General features: G+C 41.1%; 1 protein-coding gene across 5 annotated transcripts in view; it reads left to right on the plus strand.

Annotated features, from left to right (window-relative positions):
• Positions 1-22068, plus strand: part of VGLL4 (vestigial-like family member 4) — a 147430-nt gene that overhangs the window by 53485 nt on the left and 71877 nt on the right. The window contains exon 1 of one of the 5 annotated variants that reach the window (XM_005870052.2): positions 16983-17529. The exons of the other annotated variants lie outside the window; for them this stretch is intronic. Coding sequence (XP_005870114.1) covers positions 17448-17529 — 82 coding nt within the window. The 5' untranslated portion in view covers positions 16983-17447. Of the gene's footprint in view, positions 1-16982; positions 17530-22068 lie in introns of those variants that run through there. 5 annotated transcript variants of the gene reach the window in all.

The raw sequence follows: 22068 nt of genomic DNA on the forward strand, positions 1-22068 counted from the left end.
AGTGTGTAATAACAGAGCTGACCAAATTCTTCAATATATGCGACAATAGAATTTTTTATCGCATGTTCTAATATAATTTTGAAATCTGAGTTGGTGAATTAATTGTGATTCTCACTTTTTTATTTCTTTCCCAACTTACTGAACTTTTTCTGTATCCTGGACTGATCTTCAGACGTTTTTATTGTTACTACTCTCTCCCTTTCCCCCAAAAGAAACTATGGGGACTCTTCACTACTGGACGTTACTGTACAGAGTCAAGTCTTTTCTGTCTGGTTTATTCCTGGTCCTCACCCTGTGGCCTCCTTTATCCTTTTCAGTTATTTTCTACTTTTCACCCCGAAAGCCCTTTGCTTCAGGAAACTCATGGCTGAACACCTTTTCCCCTGCTATCTTGCTTATTGGACTCGTCCCCTTTGTGAAACCTCCTCGTTGCTTGGAGTAGTCCCTAATAGTATTTTCTTTTGTATTTCCAAGATAATTAGCTTTTTTTTTTTTTTTACCAGTTTTTATTATAAAAGGTGTTAAAAAAAAGAAAGAAAATTCAGTCAGTGAAGTAAAACCTTCCCATCTCAAATTCATAGTTTTTCTGAGGTAACCACTGTTAAGTGTCTTTTGTAGCTTTCTTAAGCGTTTTGAGGCACAGTCACAAAATGTCTGCCTTATCTCCAGGCATCACATTTGCATTCAAGACAGTAAGTCAGCAAGGGAGGAATAAAGGTGTCATGAGCCATATCTGATCATTTTATTAAGGAAAGTAAAAGCTTTCCCAGAAGCCCAAAACAGACTTCTGTTTATGTCTCATTGGCCAGACCTGTGTTACGTGGCTACTCCTAATGATAAAACTCTGGGATAGAGAGGATTATTCCCTCTAGTGGAGGTAGTATGGGAGAAGGGAGTTGGCAGTGTATTTTGATTTAGCCATCAAACTCCCAATTTTCATATTGGATTTTGACAAGTTAATTTTATAAAAATCCAGTTCACCCTGTGCTTCTATTGTTTTGAATACTTTTCCAGCTGTGTTTCTTTTGTGAAACATTGCCCAGCCGGCGTGGCTCAGTGGTTGAGCATCGACCTATGAACCAGGAGGTCATAGTTAGATTCCATGTCAGGGCACATGCCCAGGTTACAGGCTCGATCCCCAGTGTGGGGCATGCAGGAGGCAGCCGATCAATGATTCTTTCTCATCATTAATGTTTCTGTCTTTCTCTCCCTCTTCCTTTCTCTCTGAAATCAATAAAAACATATTAAAAAAAATAAAATTATGAAAAATTTTTTTCCTCCATTGCAAGCAGTGGGACTCAATCAAAATGATTTTAAAAATAAAAGGAATTTATTAATTCACATAGCTGAACAGTCTGAAGGTAGGGTGGGCTTCAGGTGCAGTTTGACTCAAAGGATCCTGGTCTTTTCAGGCTCTGGCTTCATTACTCTGCGATTTCCTTGGTATATGGCTTTGTCCTTGGGCCGACCTCCTTGGTAGTAGCAGAATGGCTTTACCATATTAGCCAAAGAAGAATGTCTCTTCTGATAGCTCTCTTGGGCTTCTTTCCAGAAAGTCTGTCGCAAATGTCTGCAAGGCGAGTGCTCATCCTTGAACCAACCATTGTGATTTCCTGAAGCCTGTCCTTCAGGAAAACCTAATTGTGTTTTCATCAGTTGTCTCTATTTTATTGCTTTAAATGTGACCTCTGTTTCTGTCATAGCCTAATTTTTCTTTTCTATTTCTTTCCTGAACATGGCGACTAGCTAGCTATCTTTTTATCTCTGCTTGGTGTCTCACTGTTTCTTCTTTAAACTCTTATTTCAGAGGGGTTATGCCTTTAAAATAAAAATCTCATAGAGAAACGTTGGTTCATAAATTTCAAATTCTTTGTAGCACAGTTCCTCTGGTGTGTTTTCTTTAACTACTTGCTGTCTGTTATGTTCCTGTCTTTTATTGGGTACTTTATTTGCATCAATTGGTGATGGTTCCTGTCTCATTAGTTTTAAATGGCGATTGTGCTTTCCCAGGGTAGCAATTTGCCGAATGATTGTGATTGGGAATTGTTTGGGCAGAGTGCTGGGTTGATTGAGATTCATTCTGTTGCCTCAGAATAATTTCTTACAAGCCCAAGCACTCCATCCGAAGGTATTTCTCCTTCCAGTATAGCAGGAATTTTGACTATTGATGAAGCCAGTACATCCAGGCTCTTCTCACTTAGTGTTGGAATGACTAAACAAGCAGCATGTATATGTCCATTTTATTGTAAATGTTCTTGTGTTTGGCAGTCTTGCTGTTCAGTCCGAAGGCTAACCTGATAAAACTGAAATGTGCTATTAACTGTTTTTGTTGCTCTTTGGTATTCTGTGGGTTTTTTTTCGGTCTATTGGAAGCAAAGCTGAAAGGTAAGTTTAGTAAATAATAAGCTTAAGAGTCTTCTCTTGGGATTCCAAAGCTATTTAATTTTTAGAACTAAATTTAAATGATTTCCCAACGATGTTTCATATATTCAAGTCCCCAAAGAGATAGATGTATATATATTTTAAACCTATAACATTAATCATACAAAAGAAAAATCCTTCTGGAATGGCGATACGCTGAAATGTGCAAGGTAAAGCTCAAAATTGGGATATTTCACAATTTGAAGAACAGCAGCATACTTTGCAGTTTAAAGGAAAGTGTTTTCATAGTAAATAGAAATCCAATAGAAAGGAAGAGAACTTGGCATTTATTAGACATGCTAAACATTGGATCTCAAGGAGCACTTGGTCTTGGTCTATAGGGGAGATAAAGCCACATCTATAATAACAAAAGCATAATATGCTAATTAGACCGGACGTCCTTCCAGATGACCTTCTGGACGAAGATGGGGCTGGAGGGAAGCCTGGGTCCTGGGTTCCTGCCGGCAGCCAGAGGGAAGCCCAGGTCCTGGGTGCTGGAGGGAAGCCTGGGTCCTGGGTGCCAGAGGGAAGCCGGTGCTGGCAGAAGGAAGGCCTACTCTTGCACGAATTTCATGCATCGGGCCCCTAGTGTAATTATAGCAGGCTTTATAAATGTCATAACAGTGGTGGCACCAGGTCAAGTGATCAGTCTTCTGAGGGTGGTGTCATTATCCCCATTTTTCAAAGATGGAGAACTAGATCAGAGGGATTAAAGTAATATGCCTAAACTCGCATGGCTAGTCTGTGTCAGAACCAAGATTGGAACCCGCCTCTGGCCAACTCCTGGCCCCCAGGATTGGATATTTTAAATATTTTTATATTTTAAGTTCCTTTTGTCCTGAGTAATCAGTGGATGCCTGAAACCTTGGATAGTACTGAACACTACAATACAATATGTTTTCCTTTTCGTACATATGATAAAGTTTAATGTATAAATTAGACACAGTAAGAGATTAACAACAATAACCAGTAATAAAAGAGAACAATTAAAATAATACACTGATTTAAAAGTTGTATGAACGTGGGCTCTTCTCTCTCTCTTTCTCTCTCATAACTGATCTAATAGGCAAGACAGCTACTAAGTGTCTGACGGGCGAAAAGGCCTGCACAAAGGGATAATTCACGTTAGGGCTGGGACAGAGCAGGATGGTTTGAGATTTCATCACATCACTCAGAATAGTGTGCAACTTAAAACTTATGAATTGTTTATTTCTGGAATTTTACATTTAATATTTTTGGGCTGCAGTTGACTGTGGGTAACTGAAACCACAGAAAGCGAAACCAAAGATAAGGGGGACTACTGTACTGTTGTAGTTTTTGCAGTTTACCCTCAATTATAAGCCCTTCAAGAACAGACACCATATCGTATTCATACTTGGACCCTTCACTTTCAGGCCAGTTAAGCGGTGCTTGGCACTCTGTCCATACTGTTTATTGGGTGTCTAGGGTCCTGAAGACAAGTAAAGAGTCCCTGGAGACAAGAAAATTGTATCTGTGTTGGAATTACTTCCAGATTTTTACCTCTGTCACGACCCTGGGCTGGATGAATTTGTACCTGAGGCTTGTAGGTAAGGGCCAGGTGTGTATGGGGGTGTTGTTGATGTCTCTGCTTCTGGGGTTCTGCAGCATTCTCCTGTCAAAAAATAAAAAATTCTAGGTGCTGCACTTTGTATAGTGTCTTCTGTCAATAGCCAAATAGCACTTTTCAACTCTTCAAAATATTTTCACATGGACCAAGTGCACATAGTAGGCATTTAAACATTTTATAAGTGCATATTGGACAGGTTACTCAGGTTCTTCGTTCGGTGTCATTTTGTAAGTGTGCATTTATGAATGAAGACTGAGGGGGTGATTTTTCTCTTTTGTGAATAGTAGTGGGCCACATGCCAGATGAATAAGAGGAAAATTCTAGAAAGAGTCCATATGTTCTTTTTCTCTGTGGCCTTCCCAGTTTGCTAAAATTGGCAGCTTAGCTCATTCAGTGTGGCTCAGTGGTTGAGCATTAACCTATGAACCAGCAGATCACAGTTCGATTCCTGGTCAGGGCACATGCCTGGTTTGCGGGCTCAATCTCCAGTGGGGGGGCTCAATCTCCAGTGGGGGCGTGCAGAAGGCAGCCGATCGGTGATTTTCTCTCATCATTGATGTTTCTCTCTCTCTCCCTCTTCCTCTCCCTCCCTCTCTCCCCCTCCTTACCTCTCCCTTCCTCTCTGAAGTCAATTAAAAATATTTTTTAAAAAATTGGCAGCTCGTTCTTTAAATAATCATGATATTAAAACAGCAAACACGAAGTGGTGCTCTGTCAGAAGCTGATTGGGCGGTTCGCTTAAATAAGGGGGAGGGGGGGTAAGTGTCTGTTTTGTGTGTCAGCCTTCCCAAGGGAAATATATTGTACCTTTTCGTGGTGGTTCCAGGCCAAACGAGAAGTGTTTTAGCCTGTGCTTTAAGCAGTTGTACCTATAGAGCGTCTATAAATAAACTATGGCCATTTGGTTTTTGCATCGAAGCGTAGACACCAGTAAGTGTGCAGGTTGCAGTGCTGTGTTTTCTCATGTTTCTCTCTCTTTCCAAACTTGTTTTACTGGGAAAATGGGGAAGAGGGCAGGAAGGATCATGTATTTGGGTGGGGGGTAGATTGGCGTTACTGCAGCCAGGATCGTAATTTTCTTCTTGGCAGCCTGTACCACAGGGCTGTTAGCACAGATATCCTATAGCAGTAATCTTTGAGTAATCAGAATTTCAAAGTACACTGATAGCCGTTCAAAAATAATAGGATTATACCTGAAACTTCTATGGGTGGAGTGGTTAGACTCCTTAACCCTTGAGTAACCAGACTCACCTAGTCAACCAGGAATTACAGTTTGTTTATTTTTGTTTTTTTACTTTTATTAAAGAAGAGAAAAGCCAGATCCCTGTAGGTAGCAGACAGCTCAGTATTCTCCCCAAAGAAACATAGAACTTTGTTATGTTAAGGCCTCCCACTGTTATTGTTACTGTTGTTAATTCAAACCATCCGGAAAATGAGCAAAACAATATTCTTCATGTCTATTGTTATGAGAAAAAAATGTCTCTTTCTAGCTCTACTCTCTCTATCTTTTTTTGTCCTGGGAGGTACAGTTCTAACTCCTCACATCACTTCAGTAAGAAAAATCAAAGAAAAACTACCATAAACTCAGCAGAAACAGCCCTCTCTAGATAATAATTACCACCGTTTATTATGTAAAATATGAAGTTCCGTCTTGAGATCACAAATGAAACTAGCAGCCCATGGTTGGGTGGAGATGAGGAGCGAAAGGGACGGGAGGAATTATCCATAACCCTAGAATTTTAGAGCCGAGTTAGGTTCCATAGTGGCTGAAGACAGAGCATGCTGTTTATGGAAGTGGACGTGTGGTGGGCTCAACAGAAGAGGTGGTTTGGGGAAATATGTGAGTCAATGTGGTACATTTTGTGTGACGTCGGCAGAGCAAATCCACCAGCATGAGACCCTGTTTTTAATGCAATCTTTACAGTGTGCTTTGTTTCATGTATATTATGGGTAAGTAGTTAATGTGATTTTTGAGTATTTGACATCTGCTAGGGCAAGGATGCTAAATTTAACTTGGCATGCATTATAATCATAATTTTACAGTTAAGAGAAAGAAAAAAAGGTGTGTGTAGATTCCTTCACAGATTCACAGCTGTCTTTAGTTACTCTCCCCTCCTCAGGATGGACCGATGGGGGATGCGGCAGTAGCATTCCTGGACTCTCCTTTTGGCAGTCCACATACCGTCTAAGTCTAAGGAAACTGCTAACTGCCCAAAAGACAACCTTTGTTCCCGCCTTTTAATAGATGTTGTGTTTGTTTGAAGTTCTGTTGGGATGGGCAAACCTCTAGCTCAGGGTTGGGCAAACTTTTTGACTCGAGGGCCACAATGGGTTCTTAAACTGGACCGGAGGGCCGGAACAAAAGCATGGATGGGAGTGTTTGTGTGAACTAATATAAATTCAAAGTAAACATCATTACATAAAAGGGTACGGTCTTTTTTTTTTTTTTTTTTTAGTTTTTTTCATTTCAAACGGGCCGGATCCGGCCCGCAGGCCGTAGTTTGCCCACGGCTGCTCTAGCTTCTCATGGAATAACAAGAAAACCCTATTATCTTTGGGAAGAATGGCTGGAATAATTGCCCACATTTATTATATGTACATTGTAGTTTATGGAACAGTGTAATAGCCATAGTCTCACTGGATCCTTGACAGCCCTTTGTGAGGTTTTATTATACCCATTGTGCAGATAAGGAAATCAAGGCTGGGACAGGTAGAATGCCTTGATTAGGATCATCACATAGCTGAGTGTGGGTCAGAGCTGGATAGGAACCGGACTTTTCTGAATCTGTATCTAGTGCTCTTGTTTCTACTTTGTTTAAACTAGAAAGCTAGTTTGCAGAGAATCTCTGAGATTGCAGAGAATCAAAAAGTAGGCTTGTCATTTTCTCAGTTTCCGATTCTACCTTCTCTCTCTTCCTCTGCTGCCCCACTCCTGGTTTCACCGGTAGATGCCATGTTCCCCTGCAGCCCTTTCTTTTTGGTCCCTAATCCCTAGACCCTCTTTTCTTTTTCTCAAGGGCTCCATTCCCTCATGGGTGTGTGGTGTATTGTTACTGGGGCCACCACAGGCAGCTATTCTCTGGGAGCCTGGAATGTTGTCTGTCCTCTAAGCCTGGCTAGAAACCTAGTTCTTCTGCAGAGCTCACCAACCTGTCACCGTCCGGGTTGCCTTCTGACTGCCCTAGACTTGATTCAGAACTCGGCGTCTGACCCCTGGTGGCTTTCCTCTGTTCCCGATTCGAGAATGCTGCCTTCTCATTTGTCAACAAATCTTTGACCTACCAGGTGCCAGGCATTGTGTTAAGTTCTGGGGAAACGATTAGGAAAACTGGAAGGGAGATGGATATTAATCAGAGGAGCACACATGTGACATTACAGCTGCCTAAGGCCTCTGAAGGGAGGAGGTGCATGGTGCTGTGCGAGTGTCACTAAAAATTCGCCATCACCAGCCTTAGCCGGATGGACACACACACTGGAAATCCTACTCTGTCCCTCCAGTAATGCTGTGTCCTTTCCAGGACCCCTCACAGCCCTACCCACTGGGGATAAACAGGAAATCCCGGTCTGTACATTTGGTCTTAGTACAGACAAGCACTGGCAGGCTAGGTAGTTTGAGAGGCTGAGGATGGGGGAGTTTATTTGCCCTTTCCCGATAAAGCAAGACTGGAATTGTGCAAATTCAAATGATCTGCTTCCCAGGGTCACTTCCCAGTGGGACAGGAGTTGAGCTGTTTCTTACGTTGCCTCATATCGCCCCCTCGTCCTGTCCAGGAGTAACTCAGTGGGATGCACGTTAACTGGGAGGTGTGGAAGGCAGATGCCCTACTACATTCAGTTCAGAAGCGCCCCCCAACCCCCACCTCCACCCTGTCGCATTGGTTCGAAACCACTAGGGGAGGAACATGTGTGAAATTATGTGGGGAGTTATTTTCAAACTGTACTCCTGAATGCAGCCTTTTCCTGGGTGTAATTTCAAAAATACATCTTACTGGGCCCCACCTCAGATTTACTAAATCAACCTGCAGATATGGGGCCTGGGTGGCCATGGCTCTCAAAGCCTCCTGGGTGATTCTAATTCATGGCCAGGGGTGAAAACTGCTCTTCTAGTGGATGGCCTTTGGTGGCCCAAGGAGGTATCAGTGAAAACATCGGAAGGATGACTGATAAGGCTATGTTGGCAAATCCATCCTTGGAAAAATGGAATTATTCTGAAAACAATTTTATGGTATTGACCATCATTTGCTTGAATCAAATATTTGCAACAAATACCATTTTATTCTACTTTATACTACTAAATATAGTTGGCTGGGTGAAAAAAAAAATCTGAAGCTGGTCTTCCCTCATTGAGGTTTTAAGTCAGTAATTAATCTAGGAAACCTTAAATGCCTGCTCCTATAGGCATTGGGCATATGCAAAGGAAAATAAGACATGGATCTAACTTCAAAGAGATCCCAGAGTGGTGGGGCAGATGGATTTTAAACATTTTAGGGTAAACTTCTAATCTTAACATTGCAAATGATTTTTTTTCCATAACCAGTTTAGTTACTTTTTACAAATCCAGTGTAAAACTTGCCCCTTGCAAGTTAGTAATCATTGTGGACTTAAAAAAACTCTTCTTCTTTTTATTTATTTTAAATATATTTTTATTGATTTCAGAAAGGGAGGGAGAGAGAGAGAAACATCAATGATGAGAGCGAATTGTTGATCAGCTGTCTCCTGCACGTGGCCCCCCCCCCCCCCCCCCCCCGGGGATCGAGCCCACAACCTTGGGCATGCATATCCTGACGGGGAATTGAACTGACCTCCTGGTTCATGGGTTGATGCTCAACCACCGAGCCACACCTGCCAGACCTCTTCTTATTTTTAGTTAAAAGTAAGACCCTGGGTAGAGTGGAAAATCCCAGCTTCAGATCTCAGATCTACCACTCTTTGTGTCAGTTTGGACAAGCTACTTAGCCTGATAATGTTTCCTCATCAATAAAATGGTGATAGTACCTGATAGCATTGTTGTGAAGGATAAAAAAGGAACACAATATGTGAAAGAACCTAGCACTATCCCATGTACCATGTCCAACATGTAGTAATTGTCCTTTGCCTTTCTATCCCTTCAACTTCAGGGAGAAAATAACATTTTGAGACAATAAGAAATTGACCCCATGAACCGTATCAGCCACAGATTGATTATATTACTAAGGAGAAAAACTCTGATAATGGTTTGCTCTGACCAGGGTTTCTTGACAATGGTATTATTGCATTTTGGTCCAAGACAGTCTTCGTTGGGGGCGGGGGGCGGGAGGGTGACTTGTGTATTGTAGCACGTTTGGCAGCATCCCTGGCCTTCACCCACTAGATGCCAGTAGCAACCTCAAGTTGTGACAACCAGGCATTGCCAAATGTTCATTTCCCGGTGGGTGGAAGCAAAATTGTTTTGATTGAGAGGCACTGGCCCCTAGACCCTTACCGCTCTCTTCTGTATGGTGAATCCTTCCCCTCTGCCTCTTACAAGAGTTTTTACTATTGGTCAGAGAAGTGCGAAGTGCATACACGGTGTGGCTGTTCCATAGTTATCAGAGTAGTGGGAATGGCAAAGGCAGAAAAGTGTTGGCGAGGATGTGGAGCAACCTGAAATCCCATACACTGCTGGCAGGAGTATAAAATGGTACAAGTGTTGGAAAACTATTAGGCAGTATCTGCTTAAGCTGAACATGTGCATACTCTATGACCCAACGTATTCACTCCTAAGTATGTATGCAACAGAAATGTAGTCATATACTCACAAAGACATGTACTAAGTCTCTGTTGCAGCAGTATTGATCATCACCCCCAAATAGAAACTATCTAAATGCCCATCAATAGTAGAATGAAATATGCTCTATTTGAGAATGGATTACTATACAGCAATGAAAATGAACGATTTATTAAGCTACACAGAAAAATAAGGATAACACAAACATGACGTCGACTGAAAGAATCCAGTTACAGAAGAGTACATGGCATATTATTCTATTTACATAAAGTGGTTAGAAAGCAATCTATGCTCTTAAAGGTTAGGATAGTCGTTACCTTCTGGGGCAGTTACTGGAAGAGGGCACAAGCTAGGGGAGGCATTGAAATTCTCTCTGTTAATACAACAGGTGTGTTGGGTGTTTTCTGGACTGGATCTTAACTGGTTGAAAGGGTGATTCTGGAGGTAGAAAAATGCTGCGTAATGAAGTACTGTGAAGTCAAATTGAACTGTTAACAGAAGACTGGGTCAAACATCAGGACTACCAGTGGTCTCAGCCCTTCAAATGTTAAATATTTAGGACTTTTTCTCCATTGGGGTTCTTCTCTTTTTACCATGGAAGTTAGTTCTAGCCAAACTTGCAGGAATACATCTGTGGATAATTATAATTTGTGAGAATATGAATATCGGAATATTTTACTTGTGAGGGTTTTTTTGAATGGGATTACTGAATCCAAGTTGTTTTTAGTAATGAAAACCACTAAAATAATAAGCTTTGTTTGCAAGAAAACAATTGTGCTAAGCATTGTTTAGTACTAGTGTTTTCCAAGAGATTTCTTTTCTTGGGAATGCTAATTTATTAAATTCTCTCCAGTATGATTTATTTAAAACATGGGTCTTGGTATGCACTTTAAAATACTATTTATATCTTAAATGCATGTTAATAAAGCAGATTTCCCCACTCAGTCATTTGATATCAATTGAATTGGTTTTGTTACTATTTTATTTTATTTTTTGAAAAGTTTAGTGAGGGGTCAACTGTTTTATAAAAGGTATTTGCTGTAACTTTTATTAAATAAAACTAGAGGCCCTATGCACGAAATTTGTGCAAGGGGTTCGGCCCTAGCAGCCCCTCACAGCCCCAGCTGGCCCTCACAGCCCCTAACAGGCCCTCGCAGCCCCAGCTTCGTCCAGAAGGTCGTCTGGACGGTCATTCTGCTGTTTGGTCTAATTAGCATATTAGCTCTTTATTATATAGGGCTAGCGGCCCCGTGCATGAAATTCGTGCATGGGTAGGGTCCCTAGGCCTGGATGGCGATTAGGACCGATCAGGGCCTTCCTTCATATTAGCTCTTTATTATATAGGGCTAGAGGCCCCGTGCATGAAATTCGTGCATGGGTAGGGTCCCTAGGCCTGGATGGCGATTAGGACCGATCAGGGCCTTCCTTCGTTCTGCACTGCCCTCTGGTGATCAGCGCACGTCATAGCGAGTGGTCAAACTCCCAAGGGAACATTTTGCATATTAACCTTTTATATATATAGAAGATAAGAGGCTATTGTGTTTGAAATGTGTTGTACATCAGGTGAGAGTGACCCATATATGCAGTTTGCTTTCTCAAAATTGTCTTTGCATTTTAAAATTCACCCCTAGAGGGTGCTGTTGTATTGAAAGTCCAAATCTTTGAGTATTTTAAAAAACCACACATATATTTGTACTAAAATCCCACTGTATTACAGTAAATGATCTAGTAACTACTTAATAGAAGTTGAAAGTGTTTTAACTTAGAAGTGGTACTATTATATAAACAATAAAAGTCAAGACATATGCTTAATGGTATTTGCTTTTGTGAAAATTTGACAAAGTACTGTAAATTTTTCATTGTCATTTCAGTGTGAACAACTCCAAGTTAGAGAAATAAGCAGTATTTTATGATATATTTAGGAAATCCTTTCTTTGAAAGAAAATGTAATTACATAGGTAACTTAATAATATCAGGTTCACATCATTGATACTTGAGGCACTTGAAAAATTGTTTTGGCATCTTCTGTTATTCAACAGCTATGTTGTTGAAGACCTACCACATTCAAAACAGTCTTTATAATCTGGTGGGGAGAGATGCATAAAATACCTTATAATCTGTTTTAAGAATTAAGGGCCGTATAAACCCAAAATATAGTGGAATAAAGAGATTAATCCTAGCTAATGGGGTTCTTGGAGAAGGTAGGGTTTTAACTAGGCCTTTAGGTAGAAGCCACAGAACTTTGCATTCTAAACAATACAGGGTGGGCTAAAAGTAGGTTTACAATTGTTTATATGGAAAATAATACAATAATTATTAAATAATGATACAAGAATAAACTCTTGTTTCCCGTACTCACAACTGTAAACCTACCTTTGCCCCACCTTCTGTTTTGTATTTAGAAGAGAAGGAAGTTTGCTTTTCACTTAAACTAATCCTTTTCTGTGCTCTCCTTCTCACAACCTTGTCTTACTAATTAAGATAGTAGATAAAAAAAGTACAAGTCTTTGACCAATAAAGTGTTTTACAAGCATCATCATTGTTATTTTGTTACAGTTCACATTATACTGAGGAATGTACCTGTAATTGGCAGTGCAGTAGATTCTAGAGTTGTTTTTATACATGTTATTTTAATACATCCAACTTCTTATTTAATTGAATGTTTAAATCAAGGTATAGTAAAACTTATTTTCTTCCTTCCGTAAGGTTTGTTTTGATTATTATTCACATGTCAGGTTAAAGCGATTTAAAAAAAAATAAAAGGTGGTAAGGAGGAAAAAGACTTGTAAAATGAAAGAATTAGCTAAATATCTAGGTTATGTAGAATCCTGGGAAGAGGAGAGCAGTTGAATCCAATAGATGAACCAAATAGCGCAGTAGGATTATTTATATGTCCCAGGGTCTTCGAGGAGATTATTGTTAGACTTAACATTAAAACATACCCTTCACTGGAAGTGCTCTAATGAAAGCATTTTAAAAAGTGTTTGGAGAGTGACTTTGATCATTTGGCTTTTGTTGTTAAACAACTTTTAGTTGTGGTGATTCTATTCTAAATTGATAGTTGACTGTCCAAACATGTCAAACTCCCAGCCCGCGGGCCGCATGCCTCCTTTAAATAAATGATGCATGCAGCCCACCGGCCGGAAGTTTGACCTGCTTGGAATTTAACCCAGTGATTAGTCTGGACTCTCTTCTGTCATCATTATTTCACAAAGATGCTGAGACCCTGCCATAATGAACACTTATGGAGCACTTACTGTATACTGTGGGGAGCTTTATACCAAGAACTGAAGCTTAGTTTTCCTTCCCTCCAGAAACTTACGGTCTAGTTTGTGGAATTGCTACTAATACATGAAATAATTAGTAAACAATAGAAGACAGAAAGTATGTGCATACATATATCTGTGTGCGCTGAAAGTTTAAAGTACAGAGTGTTTCTCCCTGTAGACTATTCTTTAGGACAGATACCTCAGCATAAACATCCTCGAATTTTATAAAGGTCTAAATAAATGTTTGGAATTTTATTATCTTTTTAAAAAATATGTTTTATTGATTTCAGAGAGGAAGGGAGAGGGGGAGAGAGACGGAAACATCAACGAGGAGAGAGAATCATGGATCGGCTGCCTCCTGCATGTCCCCTACTGGGGATTGAGCCTACAACCTGGGCATATGCCCTAACCGGGAATCAAACCGTGACTTCTTGGTTCATGGGCTGATGCTCAACCACTGAGCCATGCCTGCTGGGCTAGAATTTTATTATCTTTAGTTGTTACATCTAAGTCAAAAGGACATAAGATATTTAAACATAAGATACACATGGTCCATTGTTTATGTCTTACCAGGGCGTATTTTCTCATTATCTGTCTGCTTTTTAAAAAGTGGGGAACTTCCTTCACCCTCACCTTGATCATAAAGGTAAATCTTTATGTGATCTTTATAGGTAAATTAGAAATACAGAAAAATGTAAAAAATGCCCATGACTCACAGATAATATTAACATTTTGGTACTTTCTGCAGTCTTTTTAATACATATGTACACTTTTTTCTATATATGTAAATATACTCATAAATATATAAGTAAAACCCGGTTGGCGTACTCATTTGGTATCCAGTTTCACCCCAAAATGTTCTTTGCTTTATGTTTTAAATATCTGATAATTCAGATTTCTTCATTCTTAAAAAATAGAACTTGTGACCTGACTTTTTAAAGATAAAATTTAGCGCCATCCTTCTGATTTACTTAAAAGCAGCCCTGTTAGCACGTTAATTATGAATACATTAGCCTATGAATGAACTTGAGAAGCACTGACACTTCCTAGTATTCGGATTTTTAAAATGAATGCATGGATTGTAACCTGAAGAGCAGTCAGAATCTAGATGAGCATTTCTCAAGTGTGAGAACTTGCAGTCCCCAAAAGATGTTGACAGAATTCAGTTTGAGAAACATCCCATTAGATAATCCAGTGTGTGTTGGGAGTAGGGGAGGGGTGGGTGGGAGGTGGAGACTTTGCCTTTGAGAAGTTTTAATCAGGTATTTATTGATGGCCTACTGTGTGCTAGGCTTATGCCAGACTGACCTTGCAAATGTGAAGAAGGCATAGTCCTTGCTCTGAAAGCCTGGATTTGTTTAGGCTAGAAGCACATACATGGGGGACAGTGTGCTAGATAGCACAGAGCAGGAGTGAGGAGAGAAAGTTTGGGGGTGCCCCAGGACAAGAGAGGTGTATGCCAAGTCTTGAGGGAAGAATGGGTGTTTGCCGGGTGCAGGTTGCAGCGGGTGTTTACTGGGTGCAGGGTCCGCCTATTGTAGGTAGCAGGCCTCCAGCACAGAGCTTCTCAGGCTATGTGGGTGGATGACCAGCTGCCCCCTGCCCCACTTCATTGCAGATTGAAGTAGGACTATGAAAAAAATAACAACCCTTAGTTTTTAAAATTAATATTTAGGAGACATAAAATTACTCTGTCAAATTGCTGTAAAAGTTTTGAAGTGTTCACTGTTTCTTTGTACCTTGCTTTTGTGGACAGTGGCAGCCAGTTCTTGAACACCCGCGTGGATCACGCTCAGCACCGCACTAGTATCCCAGATCAGTGGGAAAGACAGGCTAGGAGCTGGGAATTTTACCACAGGTCATTCTGACACGTCAAGGTATACCCTGGGACTGTGTCCATACAGATAATTATCATTTGGAGGCTGAGAACCACATTGGAAGTGATACTGAGTCATGAAAGGGAAGTTACTAAATATTTTACTCTATATTTACCATAGTATTATTTGAATCTGGTTAAATCACAATATTTTAAAAAGAACACTTTCCTTCTTAAAATATGTAAAGAAATATTTTAAGGCAGGTAAATTTTCCCCTCCCAGATTAAAAGCAATGGCTCTCAACTTTGGCTGCATATTAGAATCACCTGGGACTCTTTTTTTTAAAATCCTCACCCAAGGATATGTTTATTGATTTTTAGAGAGAAGGGGGGGGGGGAGAGAAGGAATCTGAAACCTAGGTATGTGCCCTGCCTAGGAATTGAACCCGCAATCATTTGGTCTACAGGACAACGCTCCAACCAACTGATCTACCCGGCTGGGGCTCACCTGGGACTCTTTAAAAAAGACTCTGGCACTGGGTCTCGCCCCCTCAGATTAGTTTGGGGTGCAAGCTCAGCATCAGGCTTTTTAACAGCTCTGTGCTGATTCCAATGTGCAGCCAACTTCCATAGTGGATATGCTAATGGCGCCTAATGTTTTCTGATTGAGAACTTACGTCAGAGAACATATAGCACAGTGATTGTACTCCAAAGCTATTAGTTGAATTTGACACTTAAAGAGAGTAAGACTATTATATAAGTGCAATCATCTTGTGTACATTAGATGCTGTAGGGGTTTCTTACAATCCTCCCAACCAAATACCATTAAGTATTTTAATGACAGTTGATGGTATACATATCTTTCAATATAGCTAATTTAGTATCTAGCATTCGTAAATATGCAGTGTAGCGTTGATAAATATCCTTATAAATCAAAGCTTGTAAAATCTTGATTTTTCTGTGGCCTACTTCACCAGCTGCTGTCCCAGTGACTACTGTTGCAGCACTGATGGCTACTGTGTTTGGGTGCTACATTAATGTCCCGATCAGAATTGATTAGAACAGCTTGCCAAGAACGGGCCTGTTACCCCAAATGCAATTATTGTTGAATTTTTAACATATAACCCCTTGAAATGATACATTCAAATCTTATTTTAGAGCAAACTTTCAGGTCTTAGATAGCATATTCCTTGATAGTTTCTAAATCTCCAAGTAGCATAATGTCAATATCGAAACATTTCCTATGGCGAATTATTAGTCTGTGGTGCCAAAACCTGGCTGCAATCTGCAAAAATTCCCCCTCCCTCCACATACACCTTTTACTAGTGTGTTCTTCATGTGCTGAAGACTTCTGAACATTCAGCGATTCATTCAGTGAACAACTTTTGGGCACCGACTTGCTGTGCTAGATATTGGAGATGCAAAATTAAAGCCTCAAGTCTAGTCCTTCCAATAAGGAACATGGCATCATGCTGCTAGCCTGTAATATGCAGATGGAACAGCTTTCTTCCTCTCTCACCCCCGCCTTCCGCCCCCCGTTCATTTGTGAAGGTTTTAATATTAGGGGGAGAAAACACTCTAAAAGTCGTCATTTACTCCCTCTGAGCCTCAGCTTCCTCTACTGGAAGAAGGTGATACCGTCCCTGTCCTGTCCGCATGAGTTCTGAGGATAATGAGAGAAATGTTATGCAGCATTAACAGCACAAATTTAGATATGCAGATAAAGTGTAAATGGACATTATAAAACAATTTTAAAATAAAATGAAAAAAAACTGCGCAAAATATCTGTGGTATACGCACCAAAGCAAAACACATTGGGCTTATGAAACCCAGAAGAGAAGTTACGCTAGGGTTAAATTCCGTGCAAGTTTGCTTCCATGATGGAGACTTTTTTTTTTTTTTAACTTTTTACTCAGCTCCCGAAAAAGAAACTTCCTGGGTTTTCTCTTTCCTCCTACGGTTTCCAAGTGGCAGGGCTGCTTCCTGTCATGAGCAGCTCCGCTGCGCGGCCCCTGCGTACAGACTCTCCACCTCCTCTTTCTCTTTCTTTCAAACACTTAATACATTTGGAGGCTGATCTTGTGCAGAAAATATCCCTGACATTTGCAGAGCCCGGGGGACCCGGTGCGCAGGCGCGGCAGCGGCTCCCGCTGGGAAGAGGAAGCGCGTTTACATACGAGTCATACCACGCATAGCCAGCATGTCAGCGCAGTGAACTTGCAGCGGGCTGCGAGGACGCCGGCGGGCTTTGTCCTAGGAAATGTGCTCCGCGCTTTTCGTCCTCACTCCTTTTTCACTTCGAAGAAAGACCTGTAAAGACTTCTGAAACGATTTCTGAATGCTCGATTGAGGATACAAACCATCGACCGCCTACAGCTAAACCCTCGAAGGGTTTTGTGTGAGCTCGCTTTTTCTTGCGTGTGTGTGCCTTTTTTTTTTTTTTTTAACTTTTACATACTTTGTTTTGATCGTTTGAGGCCGGGCCTCTCCGTCTTTGTGAAGTTTTAAGAGAAGAGCCAGGAGCTACTCAGCAATCACTGATTTTTGAAACGTACTCTTTTTGGGGCACAAAGCACAAAGAGCTGGTTTTCTGTGCTAGCCCAATAAATGCTATTTATGAAGATGGACCTGTTGAACTACCAGTACCTGGACAAGATGAACAACAATATCGGCATTCTGTGCTATGAAGGTAGAGATTCTGTTCTGGAAATCGCTCTCCTAATTGCTTTTATGAAGGCCACTCCTCCTGTAGGGTTCCGAACGCCTTCTGTGCTTTTTGTTCTCCTTCTTGGGACTTCTAGGGTGCTTTGAAAGGCGAGAAGTTATTCCGTACTGTTTTCAGTTTTAAAAGTTTGTTGTTAGTAACTTGGCCTTCAGGGGTACAGTGGTGAAGATTGGGGGTGGGGAGGAGGGGAGATATAAACTACAAAAAGTTTGCTTTATGCTCGCTGGCAACATATACTAACTCTCCAGGTTTTTAATTCTTTATAATGTAATTGTATTTTATTTCTGTTGGTGTTTTCTTTAGGGGAAGAACTTTTAGAACCCAAGTAAAAGTTAAATGTGTCGTGTTTTTGGTGGTGGTTTTTGCATTGGTGTTTATTTTAAACATACACCATCTGTAGTATCTGTGGTGTATTACAACAGCGCTTTGGGTTTTCATGTAGAGAGGAACAGAAAAGTTACAGTGAGTTTTTGTTTTCCGGACCCATTGTCCCAAACAATGAAGGATTTTTCTATTCAGTTTGGGGGACTGGGAGGGCACCCATGTCACCGAGCAAAGACTGGCTCTCTTTGTCTGATTTCCCATTTCCTGTACAGCTCCGGAGAGTTCTGACATTGAAGGATGTTCCCTCCACACTCTGGTCCCTTGTGGAAGTGATTGCACAACACGCTAACCAGAAAGCTAAAAAAAAAGAAAAAGGCAAAAATAAGCTCTGAATTCGTATTGTTTATTACCACTTACTAAGCCATGAGCTGTGTCCCTACTGTGTTGTATTGTTTCAAGCTGTCTCTGTGGGTAGTAAGAAGAGAAAAAGTGATTTCTTAATCTGTTGGAACATATCTACGTGCAATTTGAAAAAGTGGTAATGGCCTGCGTTTGAGTGCCCAGAGGTGCCTTTGGGGGGAGGGCGGGGGGGAGTGTTTTTTGTTATAAGAAGGAGACATGTCCCTTCTGATTCAGCAAGAGCTGTTTCCATGTTTTCTCTTGAAAAAAAGAAAACATTGAGGAGACTTGGGAGGGTGAGCCAATCCTCTAGTATTTTTCATGTAAAAAATCTCAGGGCTGTTGCCTAGTCAGTTGATAATTTATCCTTCCCTTTCAAGGGGGGAAAAAATCTCATTCATGCCTTTTTTTTTCTTCTTCTTTCAACTCTATGGATAAGGGTTTCAAACTTCTTTCAAGGGGGGAAAAAAATCTCATTCATGCCTTTTTTTTTTTTCCTTCTTCTTTCAACTCTATGGATAAGGGTTTCAAACTTAAGTGGTTTTTTTTGTTTTGATTGTTTGTTTAAAGGTGTTTTTTCCCCTCCCCTCCTACTTGTTCCACTAATGAGAATTTTGATGAATTGCTTTCTTTGAATCTGCTGCTATAAGTATCCTCTTACTTCTGAGGTCACCCATTTAAAAGGCAGATTTCTTCAGAATAGTCTCAACAGCAAGTGATTGGGTTTGTTTCCTGTGAAATTAACTTACTGCAGTTTTTAAACTTTTTTTTTTAGTGAACAAGAAATGAAAAACTTTTAAGGCCATTTCTGTTCATCACTGAGTAATATGATAGTTTCAAAACAAACTATAATGATCCGTATAAGAGAGGAATACAAAGATTGTTAGGAAATTGACACCACATTAATTTTTTATATCTCCAGTTGGTGGTGGTGAGGAAAAGCTGGTGGGAAGCCTCTCCAGGTTGATTTGTTGCTCGGGAGTGTGTAAAATACATGCGTAGTCTCCCTGCGTCCCTCCCAGTTTGTAAGGAAGAAAACTTTGATTTTGAAAGGCAAGTAGATAATGTGCAGTGATATGCTATAGTCTGTTTGGTTTAAACATCTGCTGCTATTTTCCTTATTATGAAAGTTAACATTATTCTAACACCAAAATAAATACACAGGATATGAAGAAAAGCACAGCAAAATTTGAGTGGTGTTTATAGTGGGTTGTTTATGTCCTCGTGGTTTTCTCATTGTAAACACTGCACACATCTGCTCTGAACTCAAAAGGGTGTTTTGAAGATGGGCATAAATCTTGGATGGAAATTTTTTGGTAAGAAAAGTTGGAGCAGTTATTGTGCCTTTAAATCCAACACTTTGAGAATATTTGTACTAAGCATATCAGCTCAGCAGCATTCCAGGGAAGTTATTTGGAAAATGGAATGTACAGTTGGTAGACAGCATTTGACTTCACTTAGAGCACAGGCAGGGTTCACGTCTCTTCAGGATCAGGGGCACATTTTCTGAATTTTTAGTTTTAAGCATTAAGATGTTGATGGTTATTCTTATTCTCTAGGTTAGTTGTACCATATTCCTTAGTTGTATTACACACTTTGCACCATCTTTCTTTAACTTCTCTAGCAACGTATACACAAATGGGTCTTTTTTAGCCAGTTATAGCATACGACGTCTTTCTGAAATCCCAGACTGAGAGCGGAATCCGCGTGGCTGAGGTGTGGACTCCGCGCGGCGACTGCTCGCTGGCACCTGCCTCTCACCACAGTCCTCCAGAAGTGTCATTGAAAAGAGAATAAAAGAAAAAATTAACCACAGATGGTAGTTTTGGGGTGGGGGCCCGTTGGGGTAGGAGGAGAAGATTGGCAAAAGGCAGAAAGAATCTAAGTCTGACTAATTTCTGGAAACTAATCACTTTCATTGGTGATGAGCAAATGCGCAGAACTCTGCTTGTGTTAATGTGTCTGGTGGGAAACCTCCTGGTTTATGGCTGCAATCCTCAACAGTTAACCCGTTCATCGTTCATCACCTCACTGAATGTTCACATTATACCCAGTTACATCCAGTCTTGCCGCCACCTCCATGAACAGGTTCTAATCCAACCCCAGCCTTCCTTCTTTCCCTGCTGAACTCTCCATCCCGAGGCGAGGGAAAGCCTGATGAAGGCAGGGAGGGCTTTGTGTTGGTCACGGTGTATCTCTCAGTCCTGGCCCTGTGCCTGCTACTCTCCGCAAGTGGCTGACTCAAAAAGTCAACGACATCTTCCCACTATCGGTTGTAGTCCCTACTGTGTAATTTGGCACTTGGCTGTATGCTATCCTGCATTCTTTAATTTTCTCATCATTTGCAGAGCTATACAAGGCCTCGACATCACTTAATACATTTGCCTTGTTTTTGCCAAGGAAGCTGAGGCCCAGTAAATTGTGCGTTCACGTTTATTCAGAAAGTTTGTAACAGAATTGAATTGCGCCGAGATCCCAGTCTGTGGTTTTGACTATTCCAGAATTATTCCACGTCTTGTCTCCTTCATTACTTGTTTGCTCTTTGATGTTGGAGAGCACACACTGTCCCAGGGCCCATCACGGTCCCAGCGTGGGGATGTTCTGGATCACAATGCACAGTCGAGCCTGTTCTGGACTCTTCATTGCTCTGAAGCCATTGCTGGTCTAGGTTTCCAGGCCGTTTGCTGTTCAGGGAAGACGGTAATGAGAACTCTAGGTGACCAGCCTCGTTGACATTTTGCTTGCCTTGCTGCACTGGCGCTTGTGTTTGCTTTACCTTTTCCTGATTGTGCAGAGGAGGCCCTGTGAAATATCAGTTCGCAGAGAGTATCTCCCCGAGGGAGCAGGGAGCTGGTTAGACCATGGACTTCTCTCAAGATGGCTGATGGTTATATTTACATAATTACTTGGTGCTGAAAACCTAGGTCCTAATAAATGTGCTCATGGCTGGCTGTGGCTTTAAGCTGCTGTTAGTGATACTTTAATTATGGGTTAAGAGCCATTAGTGTGTAATTTGGTAGAAGAATTCTCCCCTTTTAATTTAATAGTGTGATTTATATTGGGAGAAAGTAAAAACAAATCACACATTATGATCATCCGAAAGCTTAAGAAAAGAGTGTTCTGAGCCCCTCACCTTTTAGAGTTGCTCGCTGTTTTAGAACATAATTATCACTTGTTTCATCACAGGCTACATTTAAATTAATTTTCTGGAATTGAAAGGAAAAACGCACACAAGAGTTGTTGAGTGAGCGGGACCCTGCTAGGGATGTGAGCAAGGCTGGGTGGCGGTTTTGTTTTCTGCAGCCTAACCACCAGCAGTGACAATGGAGTCCTGGTTTCATTGTTCTTTGTCTCCTGAGCTCGGAGGCCTCAGGAAGCTTAGGAGCATGGGGTTCTACGAAGGTGAGAAGGCCACAGAGCCGAGCCATTTGTACCAGCCTCTGGTCCCCTGCCCTGTGTATCAGGTGACCAGCTCTTGCCAGGCGTATGTTCCAAGGTAGAACATCTGCAACTATTTTGCTGTGGAAATTCATTTTACTTCAGCTTTTTGTTTGTGGGAGAGAGGGAGGAGAGAGGGAAAGAGGGAGGGAGAGGGGGAGTGGAGAGGGAGAGAGACTGGGGGAGGAGCCTGATGAATAAAACAGGCCCAGGTGAGCCCAGGAGAGCTCCTGAGAGAGATCTGGCCAGTTTGTATTTCTTCTAATTACAGTGTGTGAAGGGAAGATGTGATTATACCCTCCTTCCCTCCAGCTCCCCACCCTTGTTTCTCTGTCTTCTCCT

This window comes from Myotis brandtii, unplaced genomic scaffold (genome assembly GCF_000412655.1).
Source record: "Myotis brandtii unplaced genomic scaffold, ASM41265v1 scaffold312, whole genome shotgun sequence".
Lineage (NCBI taxonomy): Eukaryota > Metazoa > Chordata > Mammalia > Chiroptera > Vespertilionidae > Myotis > Myotis brandtii.